At 38.9% G+C, this 23097-nt stretch overlaps 2 protein-coding genes across 9 annotated transcripts in view; both read left to right on the top strand.

Annotated features, from left to right (window-relative positions):
* The window catches only part of FAM135A (family with sequence similarity 135 member A), a 95846-nt gene extending 88881 nt beyond the window's left edge, over window positions 1–6965 (top strand). For all 7 annotated transcript variants that reach the window (XM_007529033.3, XM_060189984.1, XM_060189982.1 and 4 more), the window contains 2 exons: window positions 840–953; window positions 5322–6965. In XM_007529033.3, the coding sequence (XP_007529095.2) occupies window positions 840–953; window positions 5322–5527 (320 nt within the window). In that variant the 3' untranslated portion in view covers window positions 5528–6965. The remainder of the gene's footprint in view (window positions 1–839; window positions 954–5321) is intronic.
* Window positions 6966–14423: 7458 nt separating this feature from the next.
* On the top strand, window positions 14424–22291 carry SDHAF4 (succinate dehydrogenase complex assembly factor 4). 2 transcript variants are annotated; one of them, XM_016190781.2, is made up of 3 exons: window positions 14424–14574; window positions 16976–17125; window positions 21926–22291. In XM_016190781.2, the coding sequence occupies exons 1-3, from the start codon at window positions 14511–14513 to the stop codon at window positions 22033–22035; spliced, it is 324 nt and encodes a 107-aa protein (XP_016046267.1). In that variant the 5' UTR covers window positions 14424–14510; the 3' UTR covers window positions 22036–22291. The 2 variants fall into 2 exon arrangements, with proteins under 2 accessions (XP_016046267.1, XP_060045976.1); XM_060189993.1 differs by lacking the exon at window positions 21926–22291 and adding an exon at window positions 17571–17963.
* Window positions 22292–23097: the final 806 nt, after the last annotated feature.

The following is a 23097-nucleotide window of genomic DNA, read 5'->3' as shown; positions in this document are numbered from 1 at the left end:
TATAGATTTTTTTAAATTTAATTAAGATACTTTATTGGAGGAAATGATGATTTACAGTGTCCTTGTTGTGATATGTATACAGCCTCTTATATTGGCATCACCACACCATCTACCAAATTATCTTCCACCATAGAACATGAGGTCACCAACCCATTTCAGTACCTTTCTACTTCCCACCTCTAGAGTTCTTTTAAGAAATCAAGAAGGAGGGTAAATTGCGTAATGGTTATGCAAACAGACTCTCATGCCTGAGGTTTCAGAGTCCCAGGTTCAATCCCCCACACCACCATAAGCCAGAGCTGAACAGTGCTCTGTTTAAAAAAAAAGAAATCAAGAAGAAAAGCACAGGGTGAAACTTTAACTATGACCTTTTGCAGCAGATCCAAGACCTCTGAAGGAGGGAGGTATATTTTGCATACTTCTATTACAAGGAACTACCTGAATGTAAAGAAATGTAGCATAAAGCAGTGATTCTCAACCTGAGTCATTTCCTTATAGTAATACATGAGACTCTCTGCAATAAACTATTTTGAGGGAAAAAAATTTTAATGTATATAAAGTTTAATGTCAGTTTAAATATAAAAATGAGAAACCATTGATCAGTCAAGTAGTAATAACGGGAGTGTAAAGTCCATGGACAAGTTCATTGATTGGCTTTTTTTAAAAAATAGAAATACAACAATATGTTTCTCATACTATTAAGCATGGCTCAGAAAATTGATGAGCAAGATAGAAATGAAACAAGTACTATATTTAGATCATGAAGTAAACAGAAGGGATTAGAACTTAACATACTAATGAAAGGGTTGAATAAATATTTCACTGTTTTCTCCACACAGGACTTCATTACTTCAAAAATGTTGTCCTAGTTGGATCTCTACAGGATCGCTATGTTCCTTATCACTCTGCCCGCATTGAGATGTGTAAAACGGCTTTAAAGGACAAACAGTCAGGTAACTAATAGAAGTATTTCAGTCATGAGCTCTCCCCCACCTCATTTTTCTTATAGTCATGTTACTATTTTTTTTTTTTTTTGCATCCTTCTCTTTCCTTTTCTCATGCTATGTCAGATGTTTTCCAATTATTCCTGTGAAGCAGATGTCATCTAATTACAAATGCTTCTTGGGCCCAGGAGTGGTACACCTGGCTACGTTCTCACATTACAGTGCATAGGGACCCAGGTTCAACCCCCTGGTCCCCACCTGCAGAGGGAAAGTTTCACAAGTGGTGAAGCAGGACTACAAGTGTCTCTCTTTCTCCCTCTCTGTCTCCCCCACCCCTCTCAATTTCTGTCTCTATCCAATAACAAATAATTGAACATTTAAAAAAAAGAAATTTCAAATGCTTCTCCATTCTGTCACCTCAGAACAAAATACTTGGATTTTGTCTGGATTATTGAGATTGGTGATTGTGGTAAAATGTGTTATATCATCCAGTTGACAACTATACCCCATTTTTAGTCAAAGATAGCAACTAGAACTTGCCCTAATTTACTGATAGTGATAAAAGTCTTCTTTTGTTATGTTTAGTAACAAAAGAAATTCAGATCATAGATATATAGAGCCAGAAACAACTTGCACCCTGTTTGCTCATTTTATAGCAGAACCTGAGATGCTAAGTGACTTCCCCAAAGCTACTGAAGCGAAAGCATGGGTGTTCTGCTTCTCAATGTTGTTTCGTTACTTTTTCTTTCTTTCTTTTTTTAATGAGACAGATTTTAAATGAACTCTTAATCCTTTGTTTGTTTGTTTTCCACATTGTGACAGTGAACAGCTCCTTTGGGCAGGAGCTCTCTTATACACAGATGTATTAACACTGTCTGAAATAAAGTGCCTGGCACATAATCATTAATCTGTTCATATAACAAACATTCTTTGAGCATTTTCTGACATTAGAATCATTTTTTGTTTATGTTCTAGCAGGGGTCATTTAAAGGAAAAAGCTGGACCACACAAAGGGGAAAGTTTAACTTTTACAGGCTAACTGCAACTAGACATAAGTCCTTTCACAGTTAGATTTTATGGTGTAGGGAGAATTTTGTAGAGACAGATTTAGACTACTTTTCTATGTAAATAATTTTTCCAAATAACATACAACCAGAAATCCAACTTGACATAACATTGAAAACCAAAGGAGATAAAATTTAAGAGTTTTTAAAGGGTAGAGGGTAGATAACATAATGGTTATGCAAACAAACTCTTCAACCTCTCCTCTGCCTCTCTGTGACTCACAGCTTCTATGTTTATAGTCTAGCACTAATGGGTTAGTTCTTCTTCTTCTAGCGTTTGCCCTTCTTCCGTAGCCAGTCAACAGCATCAGGTTGAGCCTGATGTAAAGTTTCGAGACCTCATTTGAATCTGGAGAGGTGGCAGTCATAGTCTGTCTGTAGCCGCAGGGGCAGTTACTAATTAGGAGGTCAGGTGGTGTGCACCTGGTTAAGTGCACATGTTACAGTGTGCAGGGACCCAGTCCCTACCTGCAAAGGGAAAGCTTCGCAAATGGTGAAGCAGAGCTGCAGGTGTCTCTCTGTCTCTCTCCCTCTCTACCTCCCCCTTCCCTCTAGATTTCTGGCTATCTCTATCCAATAAATAAATATGATAAAAAATTAAAATAAAAGAAAGACAAAAGCCTTTTAAAAATTACTAATTAATAAAAGCATGAACATTAAAAACTATTTTGCCCTGCATAAGGGAGTCTTTATATATATTTCTATCTGACCTTTTGTCTTTATGTTTATCATAATCTCAGTGAATCCATTATATTAATCAAAAAGATACTCACAACTTTGAAATTAAAAATAAGAATCAAGCATAACTTTCAGTCCAAAAATATATAAAGATAGATATATCTTTTGTTTTATCTTTAGCCAAACTCATATTATTCTTTTGACAACAGGCAGTTGCTATTCTATTTTTTTTTTCCCTAATGCAACATTAAGGAATGAATCCAGGGCCTTTTGTTGTGCGTGACACTGCTGAACAGGCTCCCCAGTGAAATTTCCCATTCCATTTCTTTATTTTATTATTTATTTATTTGTTTGTTTATTTTTCTTAGAAAGGAAAGGCAGCACAGCACTACTCTACCACCTACAGAGCTCCCCTGATGTGATCCATGGTGCTCCTGTGTGGTTCCAAGGCTCAATCCCAAGGCCTCTCACCAAGCAGGATGTACATTCTACCAAGAGAACTATCCTCTAGCCCCAAGATGTTACTATTCCTTTTTTTTAATATGATTTAATAATGGGTTATAGGATCATAAGATTACAGGGGAATAATTCCACACCATACCCACCACCATAGTTCTCTGCCCTCCCCACCAAGAACAGCCACCATGGTTTTCACAAAGTCTTGGTGGCGGTTTGACTACTATTTTTCCCCCTTTTTAACAAGTTTATATGTTTCAGTTCTTTATATTGCACATATAAGCAAAAAACCTGATAGTTGTCTCTCAGAGAAATGTAGGTCATATGGTAACATAAACTATAGGGTGGGGTAGATAGTATAGTGATTATGCAAACAGACTCTCTTGCCTGAGGCTCCCAGTCCCAGGTTCAGTCTCCCTTACCACCATAAATCAGAGCTGAGCAGTGCTCTGGCTGGAAGAAAAAGTAATAATAATAATACATGGAGGGGCAGATGTAGATAGTATAATGGTTACTTATGTAGATAGTATAGTGGTTAGATGTAGGTAGTATAATTGTTAAAGACTTTTCATGCCTCATGCTCTCCAAAGTTCAGGTTCAATCCCATGTGCCAGCATAAACTATAGCTGAGCAATGTTCTGATAAAAAAAATTAAAGAGGAGGAAGAAAAGAAAGAAAGAGAGAGAGAAAGAAAGAAAGAAAGAGGAGAAGGGAAGATGGTTTGGGGATTAAATGAGATAATCCAAATAACTTAAAAAAAAAAAAAAAAACCAAAGTGCAAAGACCGGCTTGAGGATCCCGGTTCGAGCCCCCAGCTCCCCACCTTCAGGGGAGTTGCTTCACAGGTGGTGAAGTAGGTTTACAGGTGTCTTATCTTTCTCTCCCCCTCTGTCTTCCCCTCCTCTCTCCATTTCACTTTGTCCTATCCAACAACAGTGACATCAACAATAATAACTACAACAATAAAAACAAGGGCAAGAAAAAAGAAATAATTTTTTTTTGGTTTGCTTCTTTTTTTTTAAATTTTTTATTTAAGAAAGGATTAATTAACAAAACCATAGGGTAGGAGGAAATAATTAAAAAAAAAAAAAACATAGTAACAAGACCTTGAAAACAACACCAAATTGAAGAACTTCAAGACATTATATATATGAAGCATAAGAAAAAGCAATAACAAAAATTTTTTAAAGTACTAAAGAGAAAATATTTTAAAGACATGGGAAGGGGGCACACCCAGTTTAGCACACACATTACTGTATGTGAGGACCTGGGTTTGAGCCCCCACTCCCACCTGCAGGGGTGAAGCTTCACAATGAGTGGTGATGAAGTCTGCAGTTGTCCCTCTTCCATTTTATCTTTCCCCCTCTCAGTTTATATCTGTCCTATCAAATAAAAAAAAAAATTAAAAAGGCCACCAAAAGCCTGGATTTGTTGTGCAGTGGATTTGTTGTGCAGGCACCAAGCTGTAGTGATAACTCTGATGACAATGAAAGTAGTAAAAATAAATTTTTTAAAAAGGCATAGGGGACTGTATGTGTGAATGTGTTATACGTAAGAGTACTCTATAGTTTTTATATATATATGTAAACATACCTAAGAGAGTTTTTATTAAACTGTTGTCTCACTTTTTTTTGTAATGCTTTATTTTATTTATTTATTTATTTTGGATAAGGACAGAAATTGAGAGGGAATGGAGAGATAGAGGGGAAAGAGACCTGCAGAACTGCTTTACCACTTGTGAAGCTCTCTCTACAGGCGGAACCTCAGGGCTTGAACCCAGGTCTTTGCACATTATAATATACGTGCTCAACCAGGCATACTACCTCTTGCCCCCCTCACTGTTCTTTGCTTACACATTATCTGCCCATTTCTTCCTCCCCTTTCATACTTTAAAGTTATTTCATATGCATTGCCTTGTTGAAAGTTAAAATTCCTTGTTTCTTGTTTTGAATTGGAATATCAGATTGACAAGCATAATGTACAATAACTTTGTTTTACTTCATGATTGCTTACATTTTCAAATAAAATTTCAAAAATCATAGTTGGAAAGAAATTCTTTTAAAGAACTACTTTTCTGTTTTAAAATGAAATAATATAGCTAAACTAAATAAAATACACATAAAACATTTTCTAGCTACTTACATGACTAAACCTTCCCTTTTTCTGTTTATTTCCATAGGACAAATCTATTCAGAAATGATCCACAATTTGCTTCGTCCAGTTCTACAAAGCAAGGACTGTAATCTGGTTCGATACAATGTTATCAATGCATTGCCCAATACTGCTGATTCACTCATTGGAAGAGCTGCGCACATAGCTGTTCTTGATTCAGAAATATTTTTAGAGAAATTCTTTCTAGTTGCTGCCCTCAAATATTTTCAGTAGAATAAAAAACATTGTTAAGGACTTGAAAATTACCTCATTCAGCAATGATTCAAATAATGTATTATATAAAATAATAGATGCTGATACGCTCTAAGAAATATTTATACTTTTTATATGGAAGATAATTTATATCATCCATGTTTAGAGCATTTTAAACATCAACTTTACTTTCTAGGTAATGTGGCTGTGCAATATTTTTTTAATTTTATCTTTTTACTTTTCTATTATTTTTCATATACTTTGAAACTTTAAGTCCTAGGTATGTCTGATGGTTGATTATTGGCTTTCCACAATTCTTACATCAGACTAATCATATTAAATGACATAACTACTGGGAGTTGGGCGGTAGTGCAGCAGGTTAAGTGCACGTGCCATAGGACTGGCATATAAGGATCCCGGTTTGAGCCCTCACTCCCCACCTGCAGGGGAGTCGCTTCACAGGTGGTGAAGCAGGTCTGCAGGTGTCTATCTTTCTCTCCCCCTCTCTGTCTTCCCCTCCTCTCCATTTCTCTCTGTCCTATCCAACAACGACGACATCAACAATAATAACTACAACAACAATAAAAACAAGGGCAACAAAAAGGAAATAAATATTTTAAAAAATGACATAAACTACTACAATAGCATGGAATTTAAATTTTTCTAATATTCAAGGTGTTTATTTAATTTTAAGTTTTACTGTTAACATTTTACTTTGTTTTAACTGGAAATAAAATTATGGCTGCTAAAATATATTTTTGGAAATCAACTTCTTTAGCCCTGTCAAACTATGTAATAAAAGTTTTATATAAAAAGTCATTGTTACTGTTGTTGTTAAACATGCCATGCCTATTAAAATATATTTCCTACTGATGATTCAACATTGTTTCTCACACTGACTTTTATTATAGAACTTTTCATGTTCATGTTAGCAGCATCTAGGGATTTCTGAGTGTTCTCTGCCTTGATTGGTTGGAATTTTGATAATTGGTAATGTTGCTTGACCTTTCTGATTACTTTTCTTTAACTTTTTTCATAAATTCCATGTATGTACATAATGATTAAATCTTGAAATTTATGAAATACTTTTATGAACTTAGATAATTTTTAAATATTTTAAATTTTGTTGAACTAAAGACTGATGTAAATAAAATGATTCATGTTAAAAATGGAACAAATGTACATGTTTGGTGAAACAGATGCAAATGTTTTTGATATATGGAGATGTTGAGTCTTTTGACTTTGCTAATGGTGCTGAATAGCATTAAATTCACCATTTCTCTTTCTTGTTTACTTGTAAAAATTATGCACTAAGGGTGGATAGGTCTGTCTGCATTCACCACTTGTGATGGACAGAAAAGTTTTTTAAGTATGTATTGTATAATTGGTGCATGTTTACTTTTAGTGTTGTGTTAGTGCCTCTAGTATTAATAAATTAACAAATTACTATATGGAGGAACAGCTAGAAAACTTGCTTATTTTCAGAATACAAGTATGTTTTTATTTACATTTGGATAGACTACATCAATTCTGTTGACTAGCACAATTGTATAACATAACTTTTGAAGGGGCTCCATGCCTGTACAACTTCACTGATTCTGAAAGCATTTCTTCTTTCTTTCTTCCTTTCTTTCTCTCTCTCTCTTTTTTATTTTCTAATAGAAGGTGAGAGATGGAGAGAGAGACAGAGAAGGGAAGAAACTGAAGCACCACTCCACTACTTTTGCCCGCCCTCTGCAGGCACTGCCAAGTGGGGTCTCGGACCCCAGTCCTTGTGCATAGTAACTTGTATGTTCCACCAGGTTAGCCACGTCCCAGCACCTATAAAATATTTATTTTTTTATTTTTTATTTTTTATATTTATTTTCCCTTTTGTTGCCCTTGTTTTTATTTTTGTAGTTATTGTTGTTGGTATTGATGTCATTGTTGGATAGGACAGAGAGAAATGGACAGGAGGGGAAAGAGAAAGATAAACACCTGCAGATCTGCTTCTCCGCCTGTGAAGTGAGTCCCCTGCAGGTGGGGAGCGGGGGGCTGGAACCAGGATCTTTACACAGGTCCTTATGCTTTGTACCACGTGCATTTAATCCGCTGCGCTAGCGCCTGACTCCCATAAAATATTTTTATAAGGGAACCAGGCAGTAGTGCACCTGGTAAATTGCACACATTGCCATGCACAAGGACCTGAATTCAAGTCCCTGGTCCCCATTTGCAAGGGGGGAAGTTTAATGAGCCCAGTGCTCCAGGTATCTTATCTATCTCCCCCTCTCTTTCTCTCCCCCCTCCATCTCTCTGAAAAGAAAATAAAAATGGCTTCAGGGAGCAGTGGAATCGTCCCAACAAATTTGTGAGTGTGTGTGTGTGGTTAAAAGTTACTTTATAAAATCACTTCATTGGAGGAAATTGCATGACTGTTGGGCAATGTATTTTTTTTATTTCTTTTTATTGAGGAGGTCAGTGGTTTACAGTACAGTCATTGACACATAGGTACAATTTCTCATCACCCCATGATAGGTGTCTGCAAAACACCCACAGCTTGGGTCCTTTTCCACCATCACGTACCAGGACGCCAATGCTCCCTCAACCCTCTCCCTGCTCTCCTTCCCTAATAGTCCTTTGCTTTGATTCAATACACTGAGCCCACTCCAACCTTTACTTTGTGCTTTCCCTTCCTGTCCTGTCCTGGTTTCTTAAATTTCACTTATAAGTGAGATCACCTAGTATTCAGCCTTCCCTTTTTGGCTTATCTTAATATGGTGCCTTCAAGCTCCATCCAAGATGAGGCAAAGATGACTTCATTCTTATCAGTTGAATAGCATTCCATTGTGTATGCACACAACTTATGTTTGAACCCAGCCCACAATGCAATGGAGAAAACTTTGTTTCTATAGTATCTTTCTCCCTCTTTGTTGATATATCTGAAAAAAGTAGTTGACCCAGAGCAGTGAAACTCCAGTAACGTGTGTGTGTGTGTGTGTGTGAGAGGGAGAGAACACCAAAACATTGTTCTGATTTATGCAATACCAAGGATTGAATTCAGAAACTTCCACATGAAAGTTCTATGTTCTACTCAACCATAACCCTAGTCATGAACACAGTTTTTTTTTTTTTCCTCCAGGGTTATTGCTGGGGCTCGGTGCCTGCACTATGAATCCACTGCTCCTGGAGGCCATTTTTGTTGCCCTTGTTATTGTTGTTGCTGCTGCTGTTGGATAGGACAGAGAGAAATGCAGAGAGGGAGAGAATCACTGCTTGCTAAGTGACCCCCTGCAGGTGGGGAGCTCAAACCAGGAATCTTCCGTGGGTCCTTGTGCTTCGCGCCATGTGCACTTAACCCACTGTGCTATTGCCTGGCCCCCATGAACATAAACTTTAAAAGGTTCAGGATAGCTGAGAAGATACTGATTTAAAGTAATATAGATATGAAGCCCAGTGTTTTGTTTTGTTTCAGAAGTTGGTTTTGGTACATAGGGTGGAACAGGACTGATAAATTTGGGTTCTAGAATTCCATTCACTGAACTGTGTATCTCAAAGTGATGCTCTGGTTCTCTAACACATAGAGCTACTGTCTATTGCAGCAGATGTATAAGCTCTAAGGGGGAGGAGAAGGATGGATTGAAAGGGAATTGAGGGGCAGTGAAATAATGCCAAGTTGGTATGGTGTACTGACACCTACCAATGATGAGATTTCACTGGTTACTCTCTGGTTCTTTACTCTTTGTTGTTGTTGTTAAGAGTAATTATATATAAGAGAATTTTACATAAGACCAAGAGAGGCAGAGAGAGAGTAGCCAGAGCACCACTTTGGTACATGAGATGTCAGGAACCTCGGACATGCAAAATTGCTGTTCTGCCAGTTGAGTTAATTCCCCAACTACAATGTTTTGTTTATTTAAGTATGTAAAAATTCAGTGTATTGACCAACCCATATATGCCAAGTAGATTATTACTGGAAATGTTAAGTATATGCATTATCTACCAAGTACTTTTGTGAATCACATTTTTCATTTTCATATACCTTGACCCTGAATTTGAAGTATGCCTTTTCTAAGTTTGAATAATATTCCAAGTTTAGTAAAGTATTTATGCTTAGTCATAATTAAACAAATAGTATTTACAAGTAGGTTGCTCTTTGAATCTTTTTTCATTAGTTGTTAGTGTTCTAATGAAGCTTTTAAAAAATATTTATTCCCTTTTTGTTGTCCTTACTGTTTTATTGTTGTCGTCGTCGTTGGATAGGATAGAGAGAAATGGAGAGAGGAGGGGAAGACTGAGAGAGGGAGAGAAAGACACCTACAGAACTGCTTCACCGCTTGTGAAGCAACTCCCCTGCAGGTGGGGAGCCGGGGGCTTGAACCGGGATCCTTATGCACTTTGCACCACCTGCACATAACCCGCTGCACTACAGCCCAACTCCCTCTAGTGAAGTTTTTAAAGGACATAGATGATTGTGGTATAAGATCTAAAAGACTTAACTTCTGATTTACTAGAGAAAGTATCATATACTATTCATCTCCAAATTGAGATTGTTAGGGTGGGTAGGATTCTGAGGGAGAGAAGCAATGATAATCTGAAATAGTATAAATGATTCTTAGAAAATGAATCTCATTCTTAGTTTATTTTATTTTCATTTTATTAGTGAATATAGACATAAACTGAGAGGGGAGTGAGATACAGAGAGAGGGAGAGAGACAAACACCTGCAGCCCTGCTTCACTTGTGAAGCTTTCCCCCTGCAAGTGGGGACCAGGGGCTTGAACCTCAGTCCTTGGGCACTGTGAGGTGTATGCTTAACCAGGTGTGCCACCACCTAGCCTCTTTACTCCTAGTTTTAAACAGCAAAACATTTATGAGTGATTTAGGTAGAAAAGAAAAACTTACAGAGAATATAAGGTAGCTCACATAATCAAAGATAAGACCAGAGAACAACCTCTGGAAAACAAGTCAAAAGAAGTTAACTGACCGAAGTCAGTCAAGTTTCAACCTCAAGATGAAATTGTGAAGTTTACATTTTTGCTGGCAGTAGTACCTCTGACAGCTGAATTCTAAATACTCTGCTTATTTGCATCTTTCATTTCAATTTCAGTGTCTGGTAGAAATTTCCAGTTGACCTAGTTTATTCTTGAGCTAGTGCTCAATCTGTCAGGCTTCAAAATCAGAGGGGATCAGTTCTCTTATCAAGATTCACCAAAGAGAAAATGGGTTTGATGACTGAATGCCAAACAAAAATATGCCAGAGGGTTACTAGTTAATTTCTATCTTTCCAACATCTGCATATGCCATTTTGCCCATTTAAAATGCTTCCATATGGTAGCTAAAAAATAGATCACCTTATAAGCATACACAAGGAACTGGGTTTGAGTCACAGGACCATTATATATGTAGTGGATGTTAGCCAGAGGTGAGCAGTGCTCTGGTAAAAATAAATAAATAAATAAATAAATTAGAGGTTGAGCACACAGGTTACGTACGGTGTACAAGGACCCAGGTTCAAGCCCCCAATACCCATCTGCAGGGAGAAAGCTTTGAGAGTGGTGAAGCAGTGTTTCAGGTGTCTCTCTGTCTCTCTCCCTCTCTATCTCCCCTCCTCCTCTCAATTTCTGGCTGTCTCTATCCAATAAATAAAGATAATAAAAATTAAAATTAACATAAAAATATGACTATAATAGTGAGCCAGTAAGGAAGAAAATAAAGCTAGTGCACTGTTTTTGCAAAATTCCCTGGTGAGAAATAACTGGGCTATTTGTACAACTCTATGCTGCATTACAGACCAACTAAATCAATTCCCAAGATAGAAAAAGAAAAGGAAAGCATAATGTATACAGCTCTCTGGTTCTTGCCACCACTGCCACTTACTCTGTTTTCTCTGTGTTCAACTTTGTTCAATTGGGTCAGCTTTCTTAAGCTACCCAAACATCTGAATTTACAATTCAAAATGGTTTTGTGGGAAGTGAAGTCTAGTATTCCAAGAGAGAAGATGCCTTAAGTGCTAGTCAGACTTCTCGCCCTTATAGTCACTGGAGCCAGTCACTTCAGCTAGCAGCATAACTACTTAAAAAAACAAACAACAAAAACAACAACAACAGCACTTTACTTTTTTTTAACTCTATAGAGACAGAGATACCAGATCATTACTGGCTATGTGGTGCTGGGTACTGTGTATTAAATTCAGGACCTTATGCAAGTCCATTGCCGCCTTCTAGGCAACTATAATGACTTTTTCTAACAGAATCCTTACTTAGTGGAATGAGCTAAAAGTGGTCAAGTGACAATCCTAAGTTGTAAAAAAAAAAAAAAAAAAACTGTATTCAGAGCATGAAAATTTAGTACACCAACAAAACCTGGAATCAAGGAGATAAATGACAAAAACAAGATTTTTCATACTTAGTAAAGATTTTATCATACTTACAGGATTCATGGATAATGATGGGGTAAAAGACTTTATTACAGCTAAGTACTAAAAATCAAAGTGTCCACATATTTGTACCAGTTCCTGGAGCCCCAATTCCTACAGTAATGCAGAGGCTCAGATGACACCCTTGCATACACATATACACTAGGGTGTACTACAGAAGAATTCAGGGTCAAGTACCAAGCATTTTCTGAGCGAGCAGCAGGTAAACCAATCAGTGTCTTCCTCAGGAGATGGGCAGTTAAGAAGTAGCAATGCTGTGGTTGTCTTGACCTACTTAAATGTCTATATGACTAGTTACAGAATCTGCTCAGTATCAGGAAGCCTTACAATTGACATACTCAGTAACAGTAAGCCAGAACATGGCAGGAAAGCATAATACATGGGCAGTTTATCAGATATAACAAGAGGATGTCAATTCTCTTGTTATTCTGAAAACAGAAGAAAGATATGGCTAATTTTGAGCATGTGACAAATCATCTAGAATAGCATCCCAAAATGTATTTTCTTAGCTGGTTCCAAAAATCTTCAATTGGGCTATTCATTATTCTACCAATATAAAGCCAGTTGTTTCTTGTCGGATGAGATATAAAACTGGTTATCCCACAAGTATCATTACCCTGCTTTCCATCTGTCACAGGAAAGGGAGTTATTTGGTTCAAAGCAGTGGCCTTGACTGACAAGATAGCTCATCTGAGGAGATGGCTATTTTGCCACATGCACAGCCCAGGTTCAAGCCTGGCTCCCACCACAACTGGGCAAAATTTCAGTCCTGTAGTATCTTTCCCTCATCAATGGATTACTAGGTTAGCCAAAATGAACCAGAAGGGACTAAGGAGCTACCCCCAAATTTTATTTAAAGATGACTCTGTTAAATGGGACTACAAATAGCAAAGTTGACCGCTGCTAGCTAACTGGGTCAGTAATTTGAACAAAATCCTTCCTAGCACATCTTTAATTTTTTTCCTCAACCAGCCACAAGAAATATATCATTAAGCTATAGATCTGATCTAAGGTCAAATAGATATGTGTGAGTTACCAGCTAGTAAAAATGATTTGTTTTGCTTCTGGCCCTGTTCTGTACATGTCTTTTCTTAGTGAAGGTACTTCTAATAAAAGATAACCAGATAACTCCTAGTTCATGATGAGAAACTCGGACTGCAATTTCCGGATTTCACAAATGCCCAACAGGGTCCAATAGTAAGCCAACAACTTTCCTTTTAAAATTGTTAAAAAAAAAAAAAAAAAAAAAAAAAAAGGGAGTCGGGCAATAGCGCAGCAGTTGAGCGCATGTGGCGCAAAGCACAAGGACCGGCATAAGGATCCTGGTTCGAACCCCGGCTCCCCATCTGCAGGGGAGTCGCTTCGCAGGCGGTGAAGCAGGTCTGCAGGTGTCTTTCTCTCCTCCTCTCTGTCTTTCCCCTCCTCTCTCCATTTCTCTCTGTCCTATCCAACAACGACAACAATAATAATAACTACAACAATAAAACAACAAGGGCAACAAAAGGGAATAAATAAATAAAATAAATATAAAAAAAAAGGGAGTAGGGCGGTAGCGCAGCAGTTGAGCGCATGTGGTGCAAAGCGCAAGGACCAGCATATAAGGATCCCGGTTCGAGCCCCCGGCTCCCCACCTGCAGGCGGTTCTCTTCACAGGCAGTGAAGCAGGTGTGCAGGTGTCTATCTTTCTCTCCCCCTCTCTGTCTTCCCCTCCTCTCTCCATTTCTCTCTGTCATATCCAACAACAGCAACAATAAAAATAAATAAATAAATAAATTTAAAAATTGTTTAAAAAAAAAACAGCTAGGAATTTTCACTTTGCTACTATAAAAACCTCCACAGGTAACATAAAACTAGCTTATTTCTTCAGTCCAAGATGTGGTATACTGAATAAAATGTTGAATTCTCAAGCAAGAAACCTCGAGTTTGATTTATTTATACATCATAAATAAATAAATCTTTAAAATAAAAACAAGCAAACAAAACTGATGCAATATATATTAAAGGTACACCACTGGAGCTGTTTATATTTAAGGGTTAATTGACAGAAATCCTACAACCAAATATAAGCCTCCTCTTGCCCTGAACTTCACTCAAAAATGTATCTCTCAGATCATCTTCTCAGATTCAGAACTGATATTTAGGAGTTCACTGAGAGAAAAAAAAAGGTTTAAATATAAACAAGTGGAAAGATGCTTATTGCATACTGGCAAAAAGGTAAAACGTGATTAATTCCTGTAAACTATCAAAAACATCTTCCAAGGAACTTTTGATGAGGGATGAAAAGGTATAATTCCTTCACCCCACCTCAGCCTTGACTTCGAATTCTACAAAACGAGGAGTATCGGATAATCCGGATTAATTTTCCGAAAATGGTTTAACCTCTCCCAGGTCTTTTAGGCTTGGAAGCCTCGCCCACCACTGAGAGCGCTGTCCCACAGAGGCCCGCCCCCTAAAGGCCCCGCCCCACTCTGTGCCTCCGCCCTCACCCTCAATCCCGCCTCTCGAACCCCGCCCCTCCCCGGCTCGCGCGGGGGCTGTACACCCAGGACTCCTCCGCTGCGCCGGCGCAGGACGCACGGGAGTGGGCGCCATGACCCTGTCGCTGCTACCGCGCTTGTTTGGCCGCGTCCCTGCCGTGGCGCGAAGAGTGACAAGTAAGACGCTCGACTTTCAGAACGAGGTCGCAGGCCGGGTCCTGAAGTCCAGAGCCTGTGAAAAGCGCTCCTCTTGAAGGACACTGCTGTGTCCTGGCGTCTGAGGGTGCAGAGGTCTGTCATCTAGGGCTTGGCCAAGGTGCAGAGCCTCCTGCCGGGGTCCTCTGGATAGACTGGGGCTAGAAGGTCCCCAAAGCCCTTCCGGTCACAGTGCCTGCTTCCTTTAGCCACTGTTCTGCCCAGAGGGACAGCAAAGCTTCTGGGTTGTTGATAAGATTATGGAGAGCGTTGCACTTTGATGTGCATAAGGAAGATGGAAAAGAGGGTGGTTTTGGGGAAATAGTTCAAGTTGAGAGGGCAAAATTTGCATGGCTAAGGCTCCATACACTGCAGATTACTTATTTATTTTCTTTTTAAATTATATATATATATTTTTTTTCCCCATCCCATCCCCCCCAAAACCGAACATCCACCCTCACCCCAGGGTTTTTACTTTGGTGCCCTACTCCAGATTCAGGCAAATCCTGCTTTTAGTTTCCCTTTCTGTTCTTTCTCAACTTCTGTTTATGAGTGGGATCATCCCATACTGCAGATTCTATCCACTGCACCACCTAGGCCAGCAGTGCCCTGCTGCCTCTCGTTCTTTTTTTTTCCTTTTTATTTCTTTCTTTTTTTTTTTTTTTTTTGCCTTTCATTCTTTGTCTTCTCTATATGGCTCATAAAAAATCTGTTAAAAGGGGGTCGGGCGGTAGTGCAGCAGGTTAAGCGCACGAGGCACAAAGCCCAAGGACGGGCGTAGGGATCCCTTTTCGAGCCCTGGGCTCCCCACCTCCAGGGAAGTCACTTCACAGGCAGTGAAGCAGGTCTGCAGGTGTCTTTCTCTCCCCCTCTCTGTTTTCCCCTCCTCTTTCCATTTTTCTCTGTCCTATTAAACAACGAACGACATCAACAATAACAATAATAACCACAACAAGGGCAACCAAAAAAAAATCTTTTAAAAGGCAGAAAAGAAGGCCTTTTGCAAATAAGTCTATTTCATTTACTTATTTACATTGTGCTTTACAGTGTAAAAAGAAAAAAAAATGAGTGCAGATTTAGCCGAGACAAGTTAAATAGTAAAAAATTAGATGAAGCCAGGAATTATTAATACAGAGAAAATATCCATGTTTTCAGTAAAAATTGACATTTTAAAACTGGCTTTTGTTGGAGAGCTTTCTTAATATATTACAGATTTAACAATCTGCAGAGGAATGTGCCAAACATAGTTTTAATTTTTACCATCCTGGAGAAATTACATAAATTGAGAACAATTACTGTGCTCATAGTAATTTGCCCTTACTCCACTTTGGCATACTTTCAGGGTCCATCCATGCAAAGTAATAAGCGATAGGCAAGGTCTGCCTATTTTGACAGACACCTTATTTAGGAATCCTAGTTCTTTTCACTTGCTACTCTATCATCTGTATGTCACTTCCAGTAGCCACTAGTAAGGTTTTTATTTGTTATAAATAGCCAACGTTGTACTAACTATTCAGTGTTGTAAGTATCATTCTGCCTTGGATTTTTGTCCTTTGTGTTGAGACTAAATCACTTCCATGTCCACATTACAACCTGAAAGAATAGGAATAGAAATCCAAGGTTATCCTCCTTCTGCAAAATTGAGGTGGCTTTAATTCTGTACTTGTTACTTCCTGTTACAGCCTGTTGGACACAGCTGTTAGACACGTGGCTGATTGATTGCACACAATACTAGGAAATGTAATTGCTATATAAATGGCCTTCAAGGACGACAAATGGCTTTCTGAAAGATAGGGCAGAAGGATTTTCACTGTATGTCTTTTTAAAGGTTTATTTTAATGAGAATATGTGTATGAGAGAGATCAGAGCACTGCTGAACTCTGGCATATTATGACACTGAGGCCAGAGTCCTACACCCTTGGTGGCTTAGGCATGCAAGTTTGCGTTGCTACCAGTGTGCATCTCCCCAGCCTTTTGTACCTTTTTTTTTTTTTAGCTTTGACAAATATGAATGCTTAAACTGAAAACACATCATCTTTCTTTTCTTTTTTTTAAATAAGCAAGTCCTGGGAGTCGGGCAGAAGCGCAGCAGGTTAAGCTCACGTGACACGCAAAGCACAAGGACCGGCTTAAGGATCCCGGTTGGAGCCCGCCCTTCCCCCACCTGCAGGGGAGTCACTTCACAGGTGGTGAAGCAGGTCTGCAGGTGTCTATCTTTCTCTCCCCCTCTCTGTCTTCCCCTCCTCTCCCCATTACTCTCTGTCATGTCCAACAACGACGACATCAATTACAACAACAATAAAAAACAAGGGCAACCAAAAGGAAAATAAATAAACATAAAAAAAAAACAAGTACTATTTGTTCTCTGTCTTTACTTTGCCAGGATCACCACTTCAGTGTCATTTTTTGAGAAAAACGAGTTATCAGGGAGAAAAGCCTGAACCCATCAAGCAATCCCTTAGGAAGCCAAAGTTGCCAGAAGGCCGTTTTGATGCACCAGAAGATTCCAATTTAGAAAAAGAACCACTGACAAGTGAGTACAATGAAATATCTCTCTTTAATTTTTGAATTGTCATAGAAAAATTTTCAATTATTATGTAAAAAGATTATGTCACATATAATTCTTTCCCTCCGCCTCACCTCCAGGGCTTTGTTGGGGTTTTGTGTCTACACAATTGTGCTGTGCCCTAGTGGGCTCTTTCTTTTTTTCTTTCTCCAAATAAAAAGTGAAAAACAAGGAGAAGAGAGATACCACAGCACCACTCTTAAAGATTCTCCTGTGCAGTTGCTCTTATGTGATGACCAAGAACTAGAAAGTAGATTGTTGTGCATGGTGAAGTGTGGACTCTACTGGGTAGGCTATCTCCAGGCCCGAGTTCTTCTTTGTTGATTTTTATTTTTTATTTTTCAGTGCTAGGACCTTACACATGCACTATTCCACCACTCCTGGACCAACCTTTTCATCTCTTCTATTTCAGATGGGGAGCAGAAAATACAGCACTTCCCTAATACTGTGGGGTTCCCTTGTACCACTGGAACTCAAATATCTGTAGCCTTGAGCATAGTAAGGCATGCATTTTCCTGGGTGAGCAATCTGCTGACCCTATAATTCCTTGTTAAAAATGATACAGTGGGGGCCAGGTGGTAGCACAGCAGGTTAAGCGCACATGGCGCAAAGTGCAAGGACTGGCATAAGGATCCTGGTTCGAGCCCCCCTCCTCTCTTCATTTCTCTCTGTCCTGTCCAACAACAACAACAACAACAACAATAGTGTAGCAACAACACCGATAAATAGCAAGGGCAACAAAAGGGAAAAGATGGCCTCCAGGAGCAGTGGATTCGTAGTGCAAGCACTGAGCCCCAGCAATAACCCTGGAGGCAAACAAAAAAAATTCTTTTAAAAAATGATGTAGCTTGCTTCAGCAATGAATTGAAATACTATGTTAACTATCATGATGTGTAAGTTTAAAAAATATTTACAAGTCTCTAGCAGCGGTTTATTGTATTTTAAAAATCATACTCAATTATTCATATGGCAAAGCATGAATTAAGATCTTCTTTGATTCATATGACAAAAATCTACCTGGTGGGTCTAGGAGATAGCTCACCAGGTAGAACATACACCTTGTTGGCATGTGAGAATTCTGGATTTGATCCCTGCTGCTACATGGGGGCTCTATGGATGGCAAAGGAGGAGCTTCATAGATGTTGCAGTGGTGCTGTAGTGTTTTTCTCCCCTTTGCCTCACTCTCCATTTACAAAAACAAAAGAAAATTGCACCTGGGAGGCCACTCAGCAGTGTCTCATATGTGAGGCTCTGTATTTACTCCCTAAGGCCTACGTGAAAATAACAACCAAACCATTGTAGATAGCACAGTGGTCATGCAAAACATTTTTCATGCCTAAGATTCAAGGGTCTAAGATTCAGGTTCAATTCCTGGCATTACTATAAGCCATAGTTGAGCAGTGCTGTGGTTTAAAAAAAAAAAATAGGAGAAGGAGAAGAAGAAGAAAGAAAGAAAACCCACTTGAGAAAATTTAAGCAGAAGATAGGGTAAATTATTAAATTGTTGATAGTAGAAGTGAGGCATTCAAGGTAGTGATGTTGCTGAGGCCTAAACACTGTACTTAAATGAGGATATTCTAACTCCTCTCTCTTTGTTCACATCACTGTTTTCTGTCTTCAAATTGCTTTCTTAGTTCACTGAGCCAAAAATAACTCACTACTTTTTTCAGATACTCAGTTTAAGGAAGCAGACAGATTCAGGCTAGAATTTCAGTCTTATTTCTGAATTCTTTAGAACTCATTGGCCAGCCTTGGATCAGGCCACATAAGAAAGTGGTTCTCAGGGAGTTGGGCGGTAGCACAGCAGCTTAAGCACACGTGGCACAAAGCGCAAGGACCTGCGGAAGGATCCCAGTTGGAGTCCCCGGCTCCCCACCTGCAGGGGAGTCACTTCAGAAGCAGTGAAGTAGGTCTACAGGTGTCTGTCTTTCTCTCCTCCTCTCTGTCTTCCCCTCCTCTCTCCATTTCTCTCTGTCCTATCCAACAATAATAATTACAACAATAAAGCAACAAAGGCAACAAAAGAGAATAAATAAATAAATAAATAAATAAATAAATAAATAAGAAAGTGGTTCTCACTACAACCATGAGAGTAGGGACAAAGGAGAAGTTTGGGTAATAACAAGGTTTGCATCCAGTCTCTACAAAGTTTGGCTTATGTCTTAAAGCTGTTATGTACTACTTGTGCACTCTATATTCTTTTGTACCTTTGAGTTTTGGAACATGTGCAAGTAGTAACAAAATAAAAAATAAAAATTAACGCACACAGAGCATTATGTACAAGGACCAGGCCGAATCCTCTGCTCCCCCACCTGTAGTGGGGCTGCTTCACAAGCGATGAAGCAGGTCTGCAGGTGTCTATATCTTTCTCCCTCTCTACATCTCCCTCTCCTCTCAGTTTCCATCTGTCCTATCAAATAAAATAGAAACAAAAAAAGACGTCCAGGAGTTGTGGATTTGTAGTGCTGGCCCTGAGCCCCAGTGATAACCCTGGAGGCTAAATAAATAACTAAATAAAATTTTAAACATCCTAAATATGAAACTGCAACTTTGAGATATTGGCAAAGCTGCCCTACTTATCTAGGTTTTTTTTTTTTTTTTTTGCATTAAGAGTTATTCCATCTGTGATATAAAAACCTTCTAGGCAAGAAGGTAACAGTAGAAGATACTAAAACCTGTATCTGGAACTGATTGTAGAATATTAAAATCTTTGGCTTTTTTTCTCATTCAGTAAATATTTCCATTTATTGCTCTTTGACTTAGTGCAGTGTGGAGCAGAAATTCTGTTTTAGAAAAATTAATTTAGTTTTCAGTGCAGTATTTGACCTGACTCATGGTGGATATTTCAAATGTGAATACCCAGTATTAACAAGCACAACTGCTATTATGACCAAAAGTGGTAGTTCCGGCTAACCAGTTATTGAAGTCAAAACCCTATGATAAAAAACAATAGTCGTAGTCAAATTATTCTTTCTTCTTTTCTTTCTTCTTTCTCTTTCTTTCTTCTTTTCCTTCTTTCTTTCTCTCTTTCTTTTTTCCTTTCTTTTTTTCTTCCAGGGTTATCACTGGGGTTTGGTGCCTGCACTGCCAGCCCACTGATCCCAGTGGCCATTTTATTTGATAAAACAGAGAAATTTAGAGGGTAGGTGGAGAGAAAGGGAGAAAGAGGGACAGGGCCTTAGCACACCTGGTTAAGCACATATAATGCTAAGTGCAAGGATCCTGATTCTAGCGCCCGGCTCCCCACCTGCAGGGGGGTCACATCACAAGTGGTGAAGCAGGTCTGCAGGTGGCTGTCTTTCTCTCCCCCTCTGTCTTCCTCTCGTGATTTCTCTCTGTCCTATCCAGCAACAACAACAATAATAGCAGTAAGAACAACAATGAAAAAAAAAAAAGATGGCTATCAGGAGCAATGGATTCAGAGTGCAGGCATCAAGCTCCAGCAATAATCCTGGAGGCAAAAAAAGGGGGGGGAAGGGAGAGAGACACCTGCAGACCTTCTTGACTGCTCATGAAGCATCCCCGCTGCAGGTGGGGAGTGGAGGTTCAAGCCCAGGTCCTTGCTCATAGTACTGTGGGTGCTTAACAGGGTGTACCACCACCTGACTCCCTACTTTAGCTTTCTTATGTACCTGGCACCATACTAAACCTATTGCATGATGTCGTTTAATTTTTAAGATAGTAAGGCAGAAATTATAGTTGTCCATATTTTTTTAAATCCTTTTATCAGAAAAATAATCATTTGCAAGATAGTTGTCACAAGGATACAATTTGTCTCCCCATGAAAGGTGTCTGCACACCCCATCCACTCCAATATGCAGTCTTCCACTGTATATTCTCCACATTTTGCTAGTAAGATATCTGAAGCATTGATGTAGAGTAACCTTGTTCTAAACCATCTAAGTAATATGACTTTGTACTCTGCATCCCTTTTCTTCAGAGTTTTGTTTTACTGTGAGTCTAGGGAATAAACCCAGATCCTTGGGCATGCATTAGTGGTGAGCAACCTCCCCAGCCCATTTCTTTTTGGTTTGAAACTGAGGCCTCTCACACACAAAATTTCACCATTTCTGACTGCTTTTTCATTCAGAAAGACAGACACCAACCAACTTCTATTCTTTACTGTTTTCAGAGGGAGAGTAGAGAGAAAGATAGCACATGCTTCCACATGGGGTGTCAAGTACTTGTTCTAGGGTGAGCTACCTACCACCAGCCTTTCTGTTTTAATCTAGCAACACATGTGTTTATGCCTCTGTAAACACATGCCTATATGCATTCTGGGTAGCTTATGTAAGTAGTAGACTGCATATGAAAATTGTGTCTACAAGAGGCCAGGTGGTGGCGCACCTGGTTAAGTTACATTACAGTGTACAGGGACCTAGGTTCAAGCTCCTGGTTCCCACCTGCAATGGGGAAACGTCATGAGTGGTAAAGCAGTACTGCAGGTGTCTTTCTGTCTCTCTTTCTCTCTCCCTCTCTATCTCTCCCCTTTCAGTTTCTCTCTGTGTGTCCAATAATAACATAAAATTATAAAAAAAGGAAATTGTGTCTACAATGATTCCTCTCTCATAGTTTCTCAATTTCCTAAAAAGAAACACATGTAAAATTCACTTAAAGACTGCATAGTAACCTAGTCCATAGTATCTGCCCTATTTATTTGGCAACCCTCTTCAAAATTGACCCTTCAAAACAAAGTGAATGCCCCAGTCTCTAATGGCTACTATATTTACCTCCTCTGTCTTTTTTTTTTCTTCCTTTTCTTTCTAGAATTTCCAGATGATGTTAATCCTGTCACCAAAGAAAAAGGTGGACCCAGAGGCCCAGAACCTACCAGATATGGAGATTGGGAACGCAAAGGACGATGTATTGATTTTTAAGCCACATTTATTTTTACCTCAGCATCTTTTTCAGAATATGTACCTCTCTCTTAATTTATATTTATTAAGTTCTGTTTTTTTTTATCCTATAAGCCCTCTAATTTTCATAATATATTTACAATATAAGTAAAGGCAGTCTGGCGATAACGCAGTGGCTAGACTGTCTTTAAATGCATGAGGTCCTTGGTTCAGTCCTTGGCATCACATATGCTCTGGTACTTACTTTGTGCTCTCCCATGCTAATAAATAAATCTTATAAAATGCACACAATGGCTTTGGAAGAAAATATGCTGCTATAGATTAGGAAATAAAATATTCACAGTAGCACATTAATTTAAATTTAAGTACAGTAGATACATTAATTTAAATGTATCTTTTTGGGGAGAGTGTTTCCTTACTGCTTCCAGGTCTCTATGTTCACTCTGCCCCCCATTTTAAATGTATTTTGTAAATTAAGTATCATTGGACTTGAAAATTTTTCAGCTGGGACCAGGTGGTGGCACACCTGGTTAAGTGCACACATTACAGTGCACAAGGACCCGGGTTCAAGCCCCTGGGCCCCACCAGCAGGGGGAAAGCATCACGACTGGTAAAGTAGGGCTACAGATGTCTGTTTCTCCCTCTCTATCTTCTTTTCCCTTCTCAGTTACTCTGTGTCTCTATCAAATAAATAAAATGTTTTAAAAAGATAACTTTTCAGTTAATTATAAATTAAAAATATAAATAAATCATTTGTTAATTATTGTGTTGTCATATGCTAAGTAATAGTGACTTTCAAGAGACCTTTTTTCCCCATATGAGGTAGAAAAGAGAAAGAGAAGCCAGAGTATCACTCTGCTTCATACAGTGCTGGGAATTGAATTAGAAGCTTCAGGTGTACCTATCCCATCCTTTACCAGCTGAGCCCCCTCCCCCCGTCACATTTCAGTGCCTTTCTTCTCCTCCTCCTTCTTCTCCTTCTCCTTCTCCTTTTTCCTCCTCTTCCTTTTCCTTTTCTCCTTTTCCTTCTCCTCCACCTCCTCATCCTCCTCCTTCTCCTCCTCCTTTTCTCTCTCTTTCCTT

This window comes from Erinaceus europaeus, chromosome 4 (assembly GCF_950295315.1).
Source record: "Erinaceus europaeus chromosome 4, mEriEur2.1, whole genome shotgun sequence".
Lineage (NCBI taxonomy): Eukaryota > Metazoa > Chordata > Mammalia > Eulipotyphla > Erinaceidae > Erinaceus > Erinaceus europaeus.
This window is presented reverse-complemented; position numbering and strand designations above follow the sequence as displayed.

Bases quoted from the DNA above. Each gene is read 5' to 3' on its own strand.
- SDHAF4 (XM_060189993.1), top strand. From the start codon at position 14,511: ATGACCCTGTCGCTGCTACCGCGCTTGTTTGGCCGCGTCCCTGCCGTG. The intron at 14,575-16,975 runs GTAAGACGCTCG...TTACTTTGCCAG, and splicing joins CGTGGCGCGAAGAGTGACAA to GATCACCACTTCAGTGTCAT. The intron at 17,126-17,570 runs GTGAGTACAATG...CTTCTATTTCAG, and splicing joins AGAAAAAGAACCACTGACAA to ATGGGGAGCAGAAAATACAG.